The sequence below is a fragment of the Sciurus vulgaris genome (assembly GCF_902686455.1).
Source record: "Sciurus vulgaris genome assembly, chromosome: 2".
Taxonomy (NCBI): Eukaryota; Metazoa; Chordata; class Mammalia; order Rodentia; family Sciuridae; genus Sciurus; species Sciurus vulgaris.
The window spans coordinates 203,505,873-203,523,223 of record NC_136462.1 but is presented as its reverse complement, the minus strand read 5'-3'; the positions used below and the strand labels follow the sequence as shown (position 1 = coordinate 203,523,223).

Here is a 17,351-nt window from a genome sequence, read left to right as displayed (position 1 = left end):
GAGAGCGCGACCCCATTCGCACGCCCCACCGGCGGCACCAACTGAATCCGGCCTGAGACACTGCCTTCGTGCTGTGGCTGCTGTTTCTTGGGTCAAGAGGAAGAAGGAACTAGGACAAGGCAAAGTGCACACACAGCAGTCGCCCCGGTGGGGCTGGGAGCTGGGCTGAGGGCCCTACCAGTTCTGGTTGTCCCAGCCGTCATCTGCTGCCACAGATGGCACTGCCCTCTTGGTGGCCTTGGCCCTGCCCTCACCACCAGCTCCCTCCCAGCTCTCCCAGCCGTCGCTGTTGCTGTTCTTGTTCGATGCAGAGCCCGAGCCCCACACATCCCAGCTGTCTGAGCTCCTCCGCCCCGTGGAGGCATCTGCGCAGGTCCAGCTGTCGCTGCTCGGGGACTTGGCCTTGGGGGGCTCGGTGCTCCCAAAGGTCTCCCAGAAGCTCTGGTCGATGGAGCCACTTGTGAAGGTGTCCCCGCTGCTGTTCTGGTAGCTGTGGCCCTCCAGGGGTCTTCACAGAGAGAAGGAGGAACTCAACAGAGATGGCAACAACACACTCAGGCCATGGGGCCCCCAGGCTGCCCAACTGGGGTGACTGCTCTGGGGGCCAGCCCAATGCTGTGCCTGGACAGGGGCTGACAGCCCTGCCAACCACTTCCTAGTCATGCTCGTGGCTGACCCCCCAGGAGGGAACTGTTGCTCTCACTGTAAAGCAGAAGGAATTGGCCTAGCTGAGGGCCACCCTGGGGCTGAGGGCACAGAACCTGCCAGAAAGGACACAGTGTCCTGCTGCCAGAGCCCTCATTCTATCAGTCACAAGCATTGGAGGTTATTTACTAAACAGAATGTTAGGGACAGGAGAAGGTGGCTTCTGCCCGTGAGCAGGGGCCTGGGCATCAGAGGATGCAGCTAGAGCAGAGCCCCTTGTACACAGCAGAGGCAGGTCCCTGGGCTCAGGCCACTAACTGCCTCTCAGAAAGCCCATAAGAAGCGGGGTCCGGGCAGTACTATGGGGCACAGGACCCTGGGGCATACCTGTCTGAGGGGTCCTCTGCCTTCCCAGAAAAGAAGGTGGTGACGTCCCGCCATCCCTTACTGCCAGCTCCCTGGACCTAGAAGGCGGAGAGGAAGGCTAGCCAGGGCCCCTCTGCATAGCACAGCAGTCCCAGGGGACCCTGACACACATACAAATGTACACTGCTGGGGGACCTGGCGGAGTGCAGAAAGAAGGCTGCCATGCACCCACACAGACGCACACAGCAACACAGCAGAGCTCAGGCCACACAAAACCTGCTGCTGGCTGTTTGCTTTTTGCAGTACTGGGAATTGAGCCCAGGGGTGTTCTTCCATGGAACTGCACTCCTATCCTCCTCGCATCTTTTTAAAAAAATACCTTTGTTTTATTTATTTTAATGTAGTGCTGAGGATTGAACTCAGTGCCTCACACATGCCAGGCAAGCGCTCTACCAGTAAGTGGCAACCCTGCCCCCATCCCTTTTTATTTACTTTCTAGACAGGATCTTTATAATTGCCAGGCTGGCCTTGAACTTGCCATCCTCCTGCCCCAGCCACTGAGTCACTGGGATTACAGGGTGCGCCACCGTGTGCAGCCCTTTACTTTTACTTTAGACAGGGTCTTGCTAAGCTAGTTGGTCTTGAGCATGGCGATTCTCCCGAGTGCTGGGACTACTACTGTGTAGGTGTCCCCACCTTCCTCACGATTCATCCTAAGCAAGCTACTTGCTATTGGAGGTGGGGCCTTGTGTGGAGAAGGGAAGGCCATGGCATTTCAAGCCCACACTCAACACTTGGAAGGAGACGTGAGTGAAAGTTGCTGGCTGGCTTGGCCTTCTTGACCTTGGTGGGCAGAAGGTCCCCAGTGGTTTCCCCAGACCAGGGCACCCAGGCTGGGCAACAAGAACACATACACCCCACACAGGCTCCACAGAGGTCATGGGGCTGGTGACAGCTAGAACAGTGTCTGCACTTACCCAGGGAAAGGCCAGCGGCAGCAAGATGAGGAGAAGAAGCAAGAGGTCAGTGGCTGCCAAGTCCCCACCAGTCAAGCTGTTTCCATATTCCTCAAGTCCTTGGGCACCAGACAGTGGCCATTGCTGTGACTGAGGCCATGTGAGGAACAAAGCACCAGGCCTCCTCTCCCACCACTGGTGCCCGCACAGGGCCTGGAATATGGAGACTGGCTTCACCATGCCCACACACCAGGTGGGGCTGCCCTACCTTGGATGCCAACTGAGAGACCCCACTGGACACATCATCAAAAATCCTTCCCTCTTTGACCTGCATAGATTAAAAGGCATCATGAGCAGGGACAGAAGCCTGGGGAGTGCAGGTCGCCAGTGTGAGCCGTCTATTCAGCCCTACAGAGGACACAGCCCCAACCTTGGCCCCCCACAACCGCATCACTATCAGGACTCCTCAGAGGGACGTCTCCTGCCCCAGCTGCTCAGTGGGCTGCTGGCCAAACCCTCACACTCCTGAGAACAGGCTGGTCCATGCCCTGTGGCTGGGCCACTGGGGTGTGAGGCAGAGGGGAGGCGGGTTCCAGGACTGACTGAGTGGGGTTCCAGGACTGACTGAGGAGGGTCCCAGGCAGGGATGGAGGCGGCCACCTTGGCCAGAGGAGCAGGGTGGAAGCTGGGCCTCACTGGTGCAGGAACAGGTGGTCTGCAGCCCCCAGCACACACCCACATCCCCTAGAAAATGAAGGGCCTGGTGGGACAGTACACACTTGGCCCTTGGTGCTGCTCTACCTTCTCCTGTGCAGGTTTGAGGACGCTCTCGTTCAGGCTGTGGCCCAGCTCCGAAGCCTGTTGAGAGGGACATCACATGAGAGTTCATAGAGTTCATATAACAGCACACACCATGGCACACGGCCAGCACGCAGCCCAGCCCAGCTTTGCTGACAGAAGGCAGGCAGTGGGACGAGGACACTGTGGGAACAGGGTCACAGCAGTGACGCTAGGACAGGGAGGCGAGGGGACTCTTGAAGGAAGGGCTCCCTGGGCCCCAGCTTGCTCGCCATGGGAGCCAATGACTTGAGCCCACAGTCTCATTGTGAGGACAGTAGGTTGGCAGCAGCAGGCTGCCTGCAGGGCCTCTCCCTCCTCTCCCAGGAGCGGACTTGGAGGCCCACCAGGAGGGGAGGCTCAGGCAGAAGCAGAGGAAGAGCCGCTGGGGAAGGGCAGGCCTCTGGCAGACAGAGCTGTCTGGGGTGTGGCATGGCCTCCCACTCCCTGCAAGGCCAGGAAGAGCAGAGCCAAAGGACGTTAGGGGGAATGACTACACAACACAAGAGGCTCCTTCCCCGCAGGGTGAGATTTCTGGGGCTGGTTTGGGTTGAGGTAATTCAATCTAATGAAAACCCTGAGGAGTCCCACTTTTTGGAGCTCCCCCAGGCCCAACCAGCACACGGGATCTGGTCTTGGGGGAAACTGTGGGCTGCCTCCAGCCCAGCAGGCCAGGGAGGTGGGAGCACAGCACACACAGGGCACAACTGCGGGCAGAGCAAAGCAGGTTCCCAGCAGACGCGGGCGGCATGCACCAGCAGACATGGGGCTTTACCGGCTCTGGCTGCTGCTTGTAGCCCCAAAACTTGACCCAGACGGCAGGCAGACAGGAGAGCAGGAAGAGAGCAGGCGGGAGGAGCAGTGTTTAGAACTCCCAGGCAGCAGAGAGCACACCCCTTGGCTGAACTGCTCTGATAGCAGCACTGGGAAGGTGTCACCAGGCCTTGATTCAGCCTGTGCCAGGGTCTGGTGGGGGCACTTCTCTGCTCCAAACTCACCACATTCCAGAATCTGTAAGTGTGACTCAGAAGCCTGACAAAGGCTCCAGCACAAAGTGAGTGTGCGTCCCTGCGGGGCACAGCTAGGGGTGTGTGACAAGAAGAGTCCCTTGGAGGAGGAAGTGCCACAGGCAGTAAGCACTGCAGGCCACAGGAGCCTCCTGGGAACTGGACTCCTGGTGATGGGCCGAAGGGTGGGTCCTCAAATCCTGCCCACAGCACACAAGAGGACAGCCCTGAGCACCTGTGGTTTGCTTGGGGCCACACCAGGTGCTGAAGAAAAAAGGAACAAGGGCCGAGCCTGCCTCGGGCTGCGACGCAAAGCCCTGAACCAGCAGCCTCCGGTCTCCAGTGAACTGTGCATGCACTGAGGTGACCCTACTGATGACGCGAGGCCCCTGTGTCAGGATCCTTGGGCTCCAGGCACAGAACCAAAAATCTTCCAGACCCTACATGCGAAGGCACAGACACATCAGAGTGTTTTAAAACGGTAAAACTCTTTACCTTCTGACTTGCTTGGGATCCGAATTTTGTAGCCTGAAAGAAGAAACAAAAAGGTCTTTTAGCCAACAGTCTGAACCCTGACCATCAGGCTTCACTTCCTGATGGCCACCTAGACTGCCAGCACTGACCCAGAAGCAGCTCCCAGGTACCCAGAAGAGCTGTGGAGAGGCCAGCTCCTCACATTCCTGGGCCATGCCAGGCTGGGCCAGCCACAGGTGACTCCATCCTCCAATGCAGGAGCCAGGCCCAGCAGCCACCCAACACTGCCTTCTACAGGCCTTCCCACTGCCTCAGCCCCCATCTGCCATGATGCAGGGGACAGCTCAGGACCCAGCATGTACAGGGACATGGCTACCCCATACCCCAATTGCTGACACTTGAGGAAAGAAAAGGCCTGACCATAGACACCTAGGCTAGAAGGCACCTGGACCTGTGCTGGCCTCATTCCCTCTCTAGAAATAAGAAGCAGAGACCCCAGCAGGAGCCAGCAGCTGCCTCATAGCACAGCAACAGTGAACCAATCCAGCAGTTCCATCTGTGGATGCTGCTGGCCTGTCTGCTCTGGGTTGGTGGGGAAAGCCACCTCTGTCCCTGTTCCTCTTGGATCCATGGCTATCTGGGAAGCCCCATGCCCAGGGCCTCTGCCAGAATGTACCCTGTCCAGTTCAACCTGCTCCTTCCCTCAGCAATGACCAGGGCATTGTGGGGCCAGGAGAGCTTCCTACATAGCACTGTTGTCCTGACCAAGTCCCTAGCTTCTCCCCTTGTTTCAAGCAGAAGAAAGAGGGAAACCTTAACTCATCCCACTACCACTCTGAAGACTAGGAGGCAGCAAGTGGGATACAGGCACCCATGACCTATTTGCTGGGACAGAGTGGAGCCTGGGGCCCACAAGGGCCAAGTTAACTTCTGCAGGCAGCTGGTCATTGCCAGAGAAACACCTGCCACTACGCAAGGACTCCTGGGCAATCTGCAGTTGCCAAGACCTGGGCTCTCTGCTGAGGCATGAGGCCCTAGGAGCCCGTCTCCCAGGACCCCAGGCCAGGGATAGCCAGCATGCATCCTGAGTGACTTACACCTTCTTTAGCCGCAGAGGCAAACCTGCTGGCTCCCGTGGTGAAACTGCTCCAGCCCTGAGAAGGAAACAGAAAAGAACCACGTCAGGCTGCCAAGCCTTGCACGCTGCACTGGCCTCTCCCACGAGGCTGTCTACAGAGAAGGACCCCATGACGTCAGGCTGCCAAGCCTTGCACGCTGCACTGGCCTCTCCCACGAGGCTGTCTACAGAGAAGGACCCCGTGGAGGGCACCTCAAACACCTCTGCAAGCCCTGCACTGGGGAGAAAATGAGATGCCTGCACTACGAGGCACCACTGCCCCAGCCACAGTGCTCAGCACAAGCACTCAGCACATGTTGCAAGTACTTAGCACACATCACAAGTGGCCACCACAAAAGGACTCAGGAATCAGCCTGCCACAGCAAAGGGCCGCCAGGCCTATGTGCTCACTTCATGCCTGTTTCTCTTCTTGCTCCCTCCTGCCTCCCATGGAGGAGCAGATGGGGGTGGAGAGCAGGTCACAGGCCTCCGTGTAAGTCAAGGCTGTTTTCTCCTAAGCCTTCCAAGCTAAATCAAAGCTCTTTAGAAAGAAACATCTCATCGAATCACAGCTACATGCTGGGGATGTAGTTCAGTGGTGGAGCATAAGGACCTAGGTTCAACCCCAGGACTGTAGAAAAACATCGGCTTACCCCTCTCGAGGGAGGGAAGGCAGAAACCATTACCCCTGAGGCAGCTGCATGTGGCTGTCTTCCCAGGGAGACCTCAGCAGAGACAGGAAACCACTATGTTCCCGAACCCCACGTAGCTAGAGGGGTGTCTTCACAAAATCCCTCAACAGGCTTCAAGCTAAAACCTTCTTTTCCTTCCTAGAAAGGACTCAGTAGCCACTGCAAGGCAGAACAACCTCAGTGCCAGTGCCCAGACAGGCCACCTGCCAGGTCTGACTCAGAGCTCTGAAGCTGGGCTCTGGACACCCAGCAGCGGTGCTCCTTGGAGGAGACACAGCTTGCAAGAGCTTCCGAATGAGAAATCCGTTTGTTGTGGAATAAACGTATGACTCAAAAGCCAGCACAGAGCAGTCTGCCACCTGTGCCTGTCAGTGGCGACCCCACCCACCCTGCCCATGACAGTCTTGGCGTCACCCCTTATCACACGGCACCTGCCCTCCCTGCACTTGCTTTCTTGTACTTAACGTACGTACAGATGTGGTCCCTCATCTTTTCCCAGGCAGCGTCCAGGAATGGATGCACCAGCTGCCATTGAACAGCCCTTCCTGGCTGGAACCCTGGGGATTAGTATTAAAACTGCAGACCCGTGTGTAATGAAAAAAGATGTTTTTGTTTGTTTGTTTTTAAAGTAGTTTCCTTAAAAGATGAATGGTGACAAAGTGTATTTCCATGACTAGTGGCAAGTCTAGGAGGTTGTGCCCTGAGTATCTGGCCTCAAGCTTCTGGACCATGAAAGCAAGCCCACACACCCTGAGGCTGAGCACTGCCACTCAGCCCCTAGACTGCCTGCCCAGGAACCTCACCTCCTGGGCCGGCCCACACAGCAAAGGAGCCCAGGTAGGCTGGGCCAGTGCTGGGTTCAGGGTATTCCCTGGAGAGAGGATAGCTATGGAGGGTCTTTGAAGGAATGTACCTTGAAATAGATGCTTTGTTGCCAGATGTATTTGGGATATGAATAACTTAAGCCACATTTTTATAAAGGATACCTGCTGAAGATGAGGGAGAAAGGTCTCCAATCAGATGAAATAGAGAGCAGGTCACCCCAGGCTCTCCCACACTACCATGCCAGGGTTACCCTGCCTGTGGCAGGGGCTCTGCAGGGCTAGGACCCTCACCGAGTATAGCGATGACATGGCATTGTTGAGGAAATCATCTTCCTTCTTCTGAGGTGGCACTGTGTTCCCGAACCCCACGTAGCGATTCTCCTGGACCCTGAGAGTAAAGCACGGACAGGCAGCAGCTCTGGCGTGGATCTTGTTGCTTCTGGGTAGCAGAGACCTCAGGCCTCTGTAGGACATACCAACTCCCCACACAGGACAGGCTGCATCTCGCAGCAACAGGCACACCAGTCACACCCTTAAAAAGTCCCTCCTGCTACATCATCTGAGGGTCCCCAGCAAGACCCCAAACCTAATACCAGGGTTACAGGAAGAAGAAGAATCAAAATAATCTGACAGCTCAGGGATAAAAATTCATTCATAGCTCAGGAAGATTCCAAGAAAAAAAAATACATCTTTTTCTTCTAAGCATTAGGTTTTCTCTATACTCAAGACCCCTGATTCAAACCTGGGATGACCAGGGCTTGACACAGTCAGACCCTGCATCGCTAACACTTCAGCCCTACAAAAGAAAAGCACAGATCCAGCCCACTCCAAAGAAAGCAGCCCTAACCCTTCACACTCAGCCCTGGAGAGGGGGCCTGCCCAAGGTGTCCTGACTTAAGAGGGCTCACCCTGGACAGGAGCCAAGGTCGTCGTTCAGCCAGTCCTCAAAAGCCTTGTCCGCAGAGGCAGTCACATTCTGCGGCTGGCCAGAGGGTCTGAAACAGAGTCAAAAGTCAGTGGGGGCGGGCTGCGGTGCTACACACCTGTAAACCCAGCAGCCTGGGAGGCTGAGGCAGGAGGATCACAAGTTCAAAGCCAGCCTCAGCAAAAGCAAGGCACTAAGCAACTCAGTGAGACCCTGTCTCTAAATAAAATACAAACTAGGGCTGGGGATGTGGCTGTGGTTGAGTGCCCCTGAGCTTAATCCCCAGTACCCACCCGCCTGCCAAAAAAGAAAAAGTCAGTGAGAGGCTGGGGTTGTAGCTCAGTGGTAAGGCGCTTCCCTGGCACCTAAGAGGAACTGGGTTCAATCCTCAGCACCATATAAAAAATAAAAGATATTAAGTCCATCTACAACTAAAAATGTAAAAAAAAAAGAAAAAAAGAAAAAAGAAAGTCAGTGAGGGCCAGTGCTGAATGAAGTGGGCTGCAGAGGCCTGCAGAGCCTGGGTGGCCTCAGCAACACCAGCTGGAACCACCTAGCCGTGGCCTTCACTCCTGAGTTAGGCCAGCCTCTGGCTGTGCCACAGAGTGCTCAGGCTGAGCTGCCGACAGACTCACAGGGCTCAAAAGCAGCCAATGGCAGGCCTGTGCTGGTTGGAGAGGGCAGGGAGAGTCCAGGGCCAGGAACAAGCTGCAGCTTCAGGGGTGCCAGGACCTCCACCCAGGTCCTGCAGGGAGGAAGACCTGTACACGGAAGCCTCCGGTGGCCTCCTCCACACAGGCTGCTTCCTGGATGTGGGGAGTCACAGCACAGGCCTACAGCATCAGGACCTGTCCTAAAAGTGGACAGATACTATCCACATCCCCAGCAAGCCACTGCTCACGTGGATGCACAACATCCCCATGGGAGACTGGTGCAGCCTATTGGAGGCAGAGGAGATGCTCCTTTTATCTGTAGATCTATCTTTACCAGATGAATTTTGATTAGAAGCTTGTATACTTTGGCAATTTTAAAAAGCTATGTTTCACATTGACTTTGAGGAAGAGCTGGCAGCAGGAGCTATTTCCACGACAGAGTGGTAAGCAAGGCTCTGTGGGGATCCTGCACTATGGCTAAGATCATGGTGGAGCTGAGAATGTTTGTCCAACAGGACAAACGAGTACCTACCGGTGGACAGTGGATGAGAGCATCTTGGGCTGAGGGGGGGTCCAGTTCTGGGCAGGTGATAACTCCAGAGACCATTCTCTGCCTTCAGCCAGGGTAGCCACCTAATGAGGGGACATGAGATGGTTACAGACTATGTGCATGTCCAACCTCACATGCCTGCGCTGCTGCAGACGCCGGCAGACACCTCCAGGGCTTCAGCAGCTGTGGCTCTGGCTTGTATGTTCAGTATGAGCATCGAGGCCAGGCCTCATGTGTGACGAGCCACAGTGCTAGAGTCCTGATCCGGTGGCTCCTGCTGCATGGGCACAGGCAACCACAGCAGCCAACACACACCTGAGGCACCACACTCATGGTTCCCTTTCTTCTGTTCTTATGGGGTCACCTGCTTCCCTTGGGACAGCAGAGCCTGCTCTGGATGAGGTGAGGGCCAACATCTTTGCCTGCACCTGGACTGTGCATGGCCTCAACAGGTACATCTCCACTGACGGGAGAAACCCAACTCCAGGAGCCACTGGAGCCACATTTCAGCTGCCACGAACAGGGGGTGTGGCCCAGACAGCAGGGCACATGCACACTGGGCTGCCGATACCTTATCCCTGAAGAGCGCGGCAGCTCTGCTGCTGTACTTGTCCTGCAGGGACCAGCAGGGGTCATAGTCCTCCTGCGACTCCAGGAACTCCCGGAACTTGGCATTCCCGCCGGCCTTCATCTTCTCCAGTTCGATGTCCTTCCACTTGTCCATAGTAACAGAGCGCACAAAGCTAGAAACCGGATGCTCAGTCTGATCACCAGCTACCTGAGGATCCAGGATCCTTCCCACCCAAGGTCAGGGTGTGAACTGGACAAGAGTGCTTCTTGAAGCAAAACAGAAGCCAGAAGAAGCTACACAGAGGCCAGGGGGCCAGCAGTGAACACGACAGTGTACCTGGCAGGGTGAGGAGCAGCCCCCAAGCTTCCTAGGCAGGCAGCACTCTGGGTGACAGGCACCCACCATGACATGAACACTAGATTAGGTGCAGGCTCTGTGGAGGCTGAGTGGTACTGACCTGAGGTGCACCCCAAGCCCACGGTGTCTCCCCGAGCACTCCAGGCAGATCCAGATGCCATAGGTCACGCTGACCCACTGAGGGTTGAATGCGCCACACTCAAAACAAACCTACAAAGGGGGCCATGTGCAACTCACTAGGAGGCTTAGGCCAGGGCTGGGGACCCCAAAGACCCAACATGTGCTCCCAAGGGGGCACAAAGAAAGGCAGTAAGGTGTGCAAGGCCTGCACAAGACAGCTAGTCACTGCAAGCCCAACAGGGCTGTTCCAGGTGTTCAGAGGGCATAGGGTCAGGATAAAGCTGAAGGCAGCTGAAAACTGATGTGAAGGGGAAGATCTTCCCACATGATAGAAGATTCAGGTGGAAACAAGCAGACTGTCCTCAGTACAACCTAAGCAATGTGGCAGGAGCCCCACTCCCTAGAGTCCTGCTGCTGCTGAGGACCAGAATAGCCAGCTGCTCCCCAGGATTCTGGTCAGCTTCACCGACAGCCAGCTGTTTCAAGAAGGGGCACGACCACTGCCCCAAGTGACTCAGAAGGGTTACCAGCCACCCAAACTGCTGCCAACAGTATATACTCACGTTGTTCTCATCTTGTGCCCTGACTTCTTTAAGAACTTTCCTGGTTCTTGGGCTGGCCATGATGCTGCAAAGGAGGAAAAGAAACCCTCAAACTTACCAATGGGTTATTGTTACTTTATAGGCAGAAAATAAACTGTTCAAAAACACTACACAGGGGTAACCCCACAAGCACTTCTGCTGGGCTACTCTGAAGCTGTGCTGTGACGCTGCCTCTGCTGGCCATGCAAGGCCATCCACTAAAGGATCCTCTTCTCCACACTCTGTGATGCTCCCAGGTCACAACTGTAATAGTTAGGGACACCGTGAGACCAGTGGGTGTTGTTCACTCCGCTTAACTACTGTGTAACACCAAGACTGCACAGTTTATAAAAAAAAAAAAGCCCTCTTTTAATGGTGAGCTCAGTAAAGGGTGGCCTTCACAAAACATACAGAATGGCTGCAAATCCTGATTTCCCTACCGGAAAGAGCCATATGACAGTGAGCCCAGGTGCTCGGCACATCCCACCTCTCCTCCAGCTCTCCAACTCAGTGTGGGGAGGCTCCCATCTGTGACATGGGGCAAAGCGGTGTCCCTGACTGATACTATGAATAGGTCAGCCTGCTGAAAGGTGTGTGGGTAGGTCCTCTGTGGGGCTATCCTGAGAGATGGAGGTGACAGATGGTTCAGCCACAGTACGACAAAGACTGTGGCCCATGGACTACTAGACCTACAACAACTCACAGAGACACTGACAGGGACAGTAGTAAGGTCGGGCTGAAAGAAAAGCTATTTCTTTCTTTATAGAAATACTAGCTTTAGCAAAGTTCAACTTCAACTGGTGGCCAGTTTAACTCATGACCAGGAATACCAAAGCTGGAGGAAGGTGGTGATGTCAACAGCATCAGGTGTAAATTTATTCCACTGGTCCCGCACACACCAGAACTGGGAGGCCTAGAGGCTGGACCTGGGCCTCAGGTCACCCTCCCCATCTAGTCCTCAACTGAGAGTGCCATCTCTCTGGACTCATCCAGATCTGTCCTGCTCCCTCTAACTTGCAGGACACCAAATGTGTGGAAAACACAGGGCATGCTGCATATGATGGAGGCCACACACAGGCTCACAGCTGACGTTTTCAGTGTCATCTACTTCCCGCTTTGCTGCCACACTGAAAGTGACTGCTTGGACTGGCTTTCCTGTTAACAGTTTAATGTGAGGTGAAGCTTTAAAAAAGAAGTGACTGGAAATACCCCTGTTCTCTACTTCATTTTAATCTTAAGTTTGCAGAAACAAGGCCTTCATGGAAGGGATCCTGCCTCAAAACACCACCCTTCTGAATGGATCTGCTCCTGCTTCTGAATACTCACAAGGACACTTTCAAGCAATGTGAAGTTAGGAAATACTGTTTTCTATAACTGATTGAAACAAAATCAAAAGTTCACCCTAGGTTCCCTCCCATCCTGAATTTTGTGTCAGGATGGTGTTAGTTGCGAGGTGATGCCTGAATGCTCAGGCCTGATGCAGGACTTGGGCCTGGCCTGACTCCTCCATCATCCTAAGCACCAACTCATCTGCAGCACTGAGGCAGATATGGGGAAACCCACATCTGGAGAGACCCCCTGGTGGGTTTCAGTTGCAAAGCCCTGTTAGACACAATATTGTAAGGACAACATGCAGGCTCCACGTGGGGCTGGTATACAGGGACACCAGATGTGCAGGCCCACACAGATCTGCACTGTGGACCCTCAGGGGCTCTCAACTTGCTCCAAAGAGGAAATCAAAGTCAGGACCTGGTGAGGCTGATTCAAATTTCTAACTGTGAAATAAGGAAGGGCATTCACAGGACTACCAGAGAGAAAAGGTGGTAAGCAATCCCCCTATGTGACACTTTGGGGTATGAAGGCCTTATTTCTCTATCTGAAATGTTTTGTTTAACAACATGGAAACAAATACCTTCTACTTTTAAAAGACTACCCATGTTTTATGTTCAAAAACAGTCTGTCTTAACATGTGAAATGATAAAAATGTCCCTCTGTTTTAAGTGGACTAACTTCAGTAAATGCTCAGGTAAATGAGGACACTTCTGAGTCCACTAAGCCACTTGTCAGGACATTAGGCCTTGAACTGAGGCACCCTCAATCTCGTAGATCAAAGGGCACATGTAAAGACGCTGCGCAGTCCTAAGGCTGTGGAATGGGTGACATTAACTTTCTCAAGCCGCCAGAGCCACCGTAAGAATCCAGGTCTAAGAGTAAGAGCCCTTCCTCGTAAAGAGCACGCTACTGCTGTTCTGCAGTTGGCAGGGATCCGGGCCAGAAACACACCCGGGGCAAACCTTCGGCCACTCAGTCCCCTGCCCGGTACTGCCAGGGTCCCGCTGGCTGACACTGTCAAAGGCCCGGCAGGAGTCGGGCCTGTCCACACGCAGTCATTTCTCAGATCGGAGGCTTGCGGTTAAGACACGCAGTTCCTCCAGACCCGGGAGAACCAGCAGGGCTTCAGGGCCAGTCCTCGAGTCTTTCCCTCCCTCCCCACACTGCTGCACGTCAGAGGCCGAGGGAAAATGGCAAAGCAGGCGGAGGCGGGGGAAGCTGGCCTTCCTGAGGCCGGGGGCTGGCGGGCGCGCGAGAGGGCTCGCGGGCCCAGGGTCTGCGCCAGGGAAGAGGGCGCTCCGGGGGCGCGGGTCCGGGGCGGGATGCGGGAGGCCGGCGGGGCGGGCCGCGGACGCACTGCCGCGCGCTTACCTGCTGGGGCGGGCAGGGCCGGGCTCGGGCCGGGCTCGGGCGGGGGTCGCGCTGGGCCGCGGTGCCGCACAGGCGCGCGGGTCGCCCACCGGCCGCCAGCAGCTTCCGGCTACGTCGCGCTTCGCTCGGCCTCACGGGAGGCCGACGGGGCGGGACTTCCGCCTCCGCGCCGGAGCCGGAAGCGCGGCCGCGCAGTCGCCATGGGGACGGCCTTCCTTCCGGTACGGGGGGGTCGTGGCTTTCGGGACCCTGGAGGCCGGCTGCCGGCGCGGGCCGGGAGCCGGCAGGGCGGGCGCGGCCGGAGGCTGGACGGGGTTGGGGGAGCCCGGCAGGGAGGCCGCCTGGAGGGACGGGCTCCCCGCCGCGGGCGGTGAGAGCGCAGGCCCCGTGTGGACGCAGCTCCACGAGCGGCCACAGCGATGGTCGCTGGGGGCCGATTCCAAGTGGCTTGCTTTCGTGTTTACTTTGTGCCCTCTGCGTATCCACAGGTCCTTCATTGCTGTGTAGCCTTCAGAGTGACCAAGGGCGAACATCTTTATTGACCTCCAGTCTGCAGGCTGTGCCGCGTGCAGTCGCGAGAAACGGAAGGCCTGGTGGTCGGCGTTCGGAATAGAGCATTCAGCCTTAATTGGACCCGGTTGTAGCCCTTCCCCTTCGCCCGCCCGGTTCTGAGACTAGCCAGTCGGGTAGATTGTACCCCTGAGCTCGTCCAATCAGGGCGCAGGCCTCGCGGCAGTGGGTGTGTAAGCGGGCGAACTGCCGCCCCGGTGCGCGGGCGGTAGGGGTGTGCCGAGGTCAGGCGCCTACCCAGGGTTGTCCAGCGGCGTCCACGTTGCACAAGTGCCAAGGCTGTAACAGGGCGCTGGAGAGATACTGCAGTTTTGTGGCTAGTGGCGGAAGTGTAGGGTGCGGTGCCAGGCTGCTTCCACTTCAGGGCAGCAGGTCAACCTTGCCACCATGGGTGAACCTCCAGGAAAACCCAGTCAGAAGCTTTTGAAAGTGGTGTCCCCAGGCCACGCCCCACCCAGTCCGACTGCAGGAACGTACCTGCTCTGGAGAAGAGCCACTGCCTGTGTCAACCGTCTAGGAAGTCAGAGCTCTCAGCCCCCGTTTGGACCTGCAGCCATGCGGGCCTCCCTCCTTTCCTTTCAGCGTGCTGGCGTTGTGTGAGTGCTTCTACGAAACAAATCTAGATGTGGAAATTCTGGGTGAATTATGGAACTGTAGATTCCCTCAAATTGTCCCCACAGCTTTGTACCAAATGTCCTGGTGTAGGTAAGCCTGTGTCTTACAGCCTCTTCCTGCTGGATGCTGCCAGGCAGCTTGTCTTTGCCACGCAAGAACAGGCGAGTTACCACCGTGGGTCGATTTTTAACTCCCTAAGGGTGCATTGGTCATCTTACCCCATCCCTGTAGAAGCCCATTTTTTCCTGCCTGCTCTTTTCTTCTGTTGACCATCTTCCACCTCCAGGTTTTCCCTGAACAATTCCACCTTGCCCGTGGAGAGACGAGCCTGGGTCTGACTCAGGTCTTCCAGACACTGCCACACTCTAGCCTGTGACCTGAGCAGAGAGGGGCCTGGCTTCCCACCCATATGACCCCTGCCACTGCCTCCATGGGGTGCAGAAAGGACCAGGGCCCAGGACAGAAGGAAATGGGAGAGATGTGGGAGGGTGCAGCCCCACTAGTTGAGGCTGTGCCTCACTCTTCAAGCTGTTCCTGGACAATCCTGCTCTACTTTTGCATCTTAGGCCCCCGAGGAGCCTGCAGCTCTGCTAAATTACACTTGGTTCCAGTGGCTGAGAATGTGTAGAGCCCGGGCCAGTTCCTCAGATGGCAGGCCTGATGGCTCAGATCCCAGGGCCTTGTCAGCGAGGACCCACAACTCCCCTTCCTTAGCTTCTCCATGCCTATCTTAGATGAGAATTTTTCTTGAGTACAGTTGTTAGGACAGAAACCCAACCCATACTGCTTAAACAACAAAGGGAATTTATGATTCAGGTGATGAAAAGTCCAGAGGAAAGTTGGATTTCAGGTGAGACTTGATCTAGTAGCTCAACAATATTTCTGAGAACAGAGTTTCTCTCCGTGTCTGTGGCATGCAGTCACATATTCACCTTAAGGTCCTAAAATACTTGCAGCAGCTCCTAAGGCTGCAAGCACCGTCATTCACTTTCAGCAGAAAGTGGCTGTGTACGAGCATCCCAGCTAAAGCCCAGGAGTCACACTGTGTGGACCAGCTAGGACAACATGTTCATTTCTGAACAATCAGAGCCCTGAAATGGAAGGTGAATCTCGGCTCTACCAGTTCCAGGCCTGGAGCCTGGTTGGAGTGGGATTCCTCACACCAGAAGGATCCCAAAGAAGTCTGAGGTGTGGGGAACCACAGGGCGAGACATGGGGGATCAGGCAGTCACAGACATGCCTGGGTGGCTGCCTCTGCTCCCTGGGGATTGGGCAGTTTTCCCTGGGTGCAGGGGTGTTCTTGGCTCTTATGTCCCCAGGACTAGCAGGGCCAGCATCCTGCATGGGCAAATGCCGATGCTGATGGGTAGTGCTTTGTCCATCTCTGCTGTGGTCCGCAGGCTTCTGAAACTGGGTTGCTTCTCCACTTCGGAGAGCAGAGTGAGGGTGTGGGGGAGGGATGAGGAGAGGCATGGCCTCAGGGTATCCATCTGGTGGTGACAAGGCCGCATGTCCCGTATGCACTGTCCTGTATGCACAGAGCAGTGTTATTCTGAGAGCCCAGGGAAGCCACCTAGATCCTCCAGGTGCCTAGGGTTCCATTGCCCGCCCCTGGGACTGCAACCTGGAAGGAGGGAGGAATGGGAGCAGGCACAGGAGAAGCCGAGGGGAAGCAGCGGGCAGAGTTCAGCTGTGAACATGCCCAGATTGAGGCACCCAGGGACACCTGAGAGGACAACAAGCCACTGATGGCTGGGGCTGGCTTGCAGAGGAGGGAGAGGGCTGAGTGAGATTGTGTCCCACAGGGCGAGACTCTGGAAGGGATCCTGAGACTGGTGCCCACAGGGAGAGGAAGAGGGGCAGCTCCCCCACCGCCACAAATGTGAGAAGTGGCTTTCTGTTCTTTGAAAATTACCCAGTTTCAGACATTATGTCACAGCAATACAAATGGACTAAGACACTCCCACACACTAGCTTCCTGTGATGTGGGAATCATGTTGGAGCCTCCATCAGAAGAGAGAGGGAACAGACAGAGGACAGCCTGAGAGGAGCAACTGCTGCTCCCAGAGAAGGCAGGTCAGCGGCCTCCAGCCTGGCTTTCAAACCCTGGTTTTTTCTGATTTGTTTGATGAACTGAATGCTTAAGAAACTTCAGCCTCACCTGCCTCTGCCTTGATTTTCTTTTTGCTGAGTTGCTGAGATTAAAGATGTGGCCCGAGGGGTTGTGGCTCAGTGGTAAAGAGCTTGCCTAGCACGTATGAGGCACTGGGTTCAATCCACATATAAATGAATGAATAAAATAAAGGTCCATCAACAACTAAAAAAATATATTAAAAAAAAAAAGATGCAGTCCTAAATAGGAGCTGCTAAAACTTCCTGGATGGCTCTGGCCCCCAGGCTCTGGTAGACCAGCCTGGACCTCAGGAGGTCTCCTCCCTCAGGCTGTCTGCCCCTCTGCCTTGGCTTTCTACAGGGAGTCCAGGTTACTCAAGGGCCACAGGTGGAGCTCTGGGATTTCAGGCCTCGCTATATCCCACGCTAGCGAGGCGTGGGAAGTGCCTATCACTGTATGGTGTCTGCATTCATGGCTTGGCCCACTGGTGTGGGCTCCACTTTGCACATCATGAAGCTCCTAGGTGCCTGTGGTCCCAGTACTTGTTCTGGAAGAGTCTGTGCCTGCTTTGGAACCCCAAGGAGACCCATGCCAGCTGCTTAGCACCCTGCAGTCTGTGGAATTCTGTTGACTGCAAACGCCTGCTTGAAGGTACAGCCTAAAGTGAGGCTTAGA

General features: G+C 55.5%; 1 protein-coding gene across 6 annotated transcripts; it reads right to left on the bottom strand.

Annotated features, from left to right (window-relative positions):
- Window positions 1-65: 65 nt before the first annotated feature.
- Window positions 66-13,516, bottom strand: ARFGAP1 (ARF GTPase activating protein 1). Of its 6 annotated transcripts, XM_079128017.1 has the most exons (14): window positions 13,379-13,516; window positions 10,658-10,721; window positions 10,075-10,184; window positions 9,618-9,789; window positions 9,029-9,129; window positions 7,827-7,913; window positions 7,210-7,306; window positions 5,383-5,439; window positions 4,307-4,339; window positions 3,580-3,609; window positions 2,769-2,825; window positions 2,236-2,295; window positions 1,033-1,109; window positions 66-508 (listed from the first exon to the last, which is right to left on the bottom strand). In XM_079128017.1, the coding sequence occupies exons 2-14, from the start codon at window positions 10,715-10,717 to the stop codon at window positions 175-177; spliced, it is 1,275 nt and encodes a 424-aa protein (XP_078984143.1). In that variant the 5' UTR covers window positions 10,718-10,721; window positions 13,379-13,516; the 3' UTR covers window positions 66-174. The 6 variants fall into 6 exon arrangements, with proteins under 6 accessions (XP_078984143.1, XP_078984145.1, XP_078984146.1 ...); XM_079128019.1 differs by lacking the exon at window positions 2,236-2,295; XM_079128020.1 differs by lacking the exon at window positions 2,236-2,295 and having other exon boundaries at window positions 1,033-1,103.
- Window positions 13,517-17,351: the final 3,835 nt, after the last annotated feature.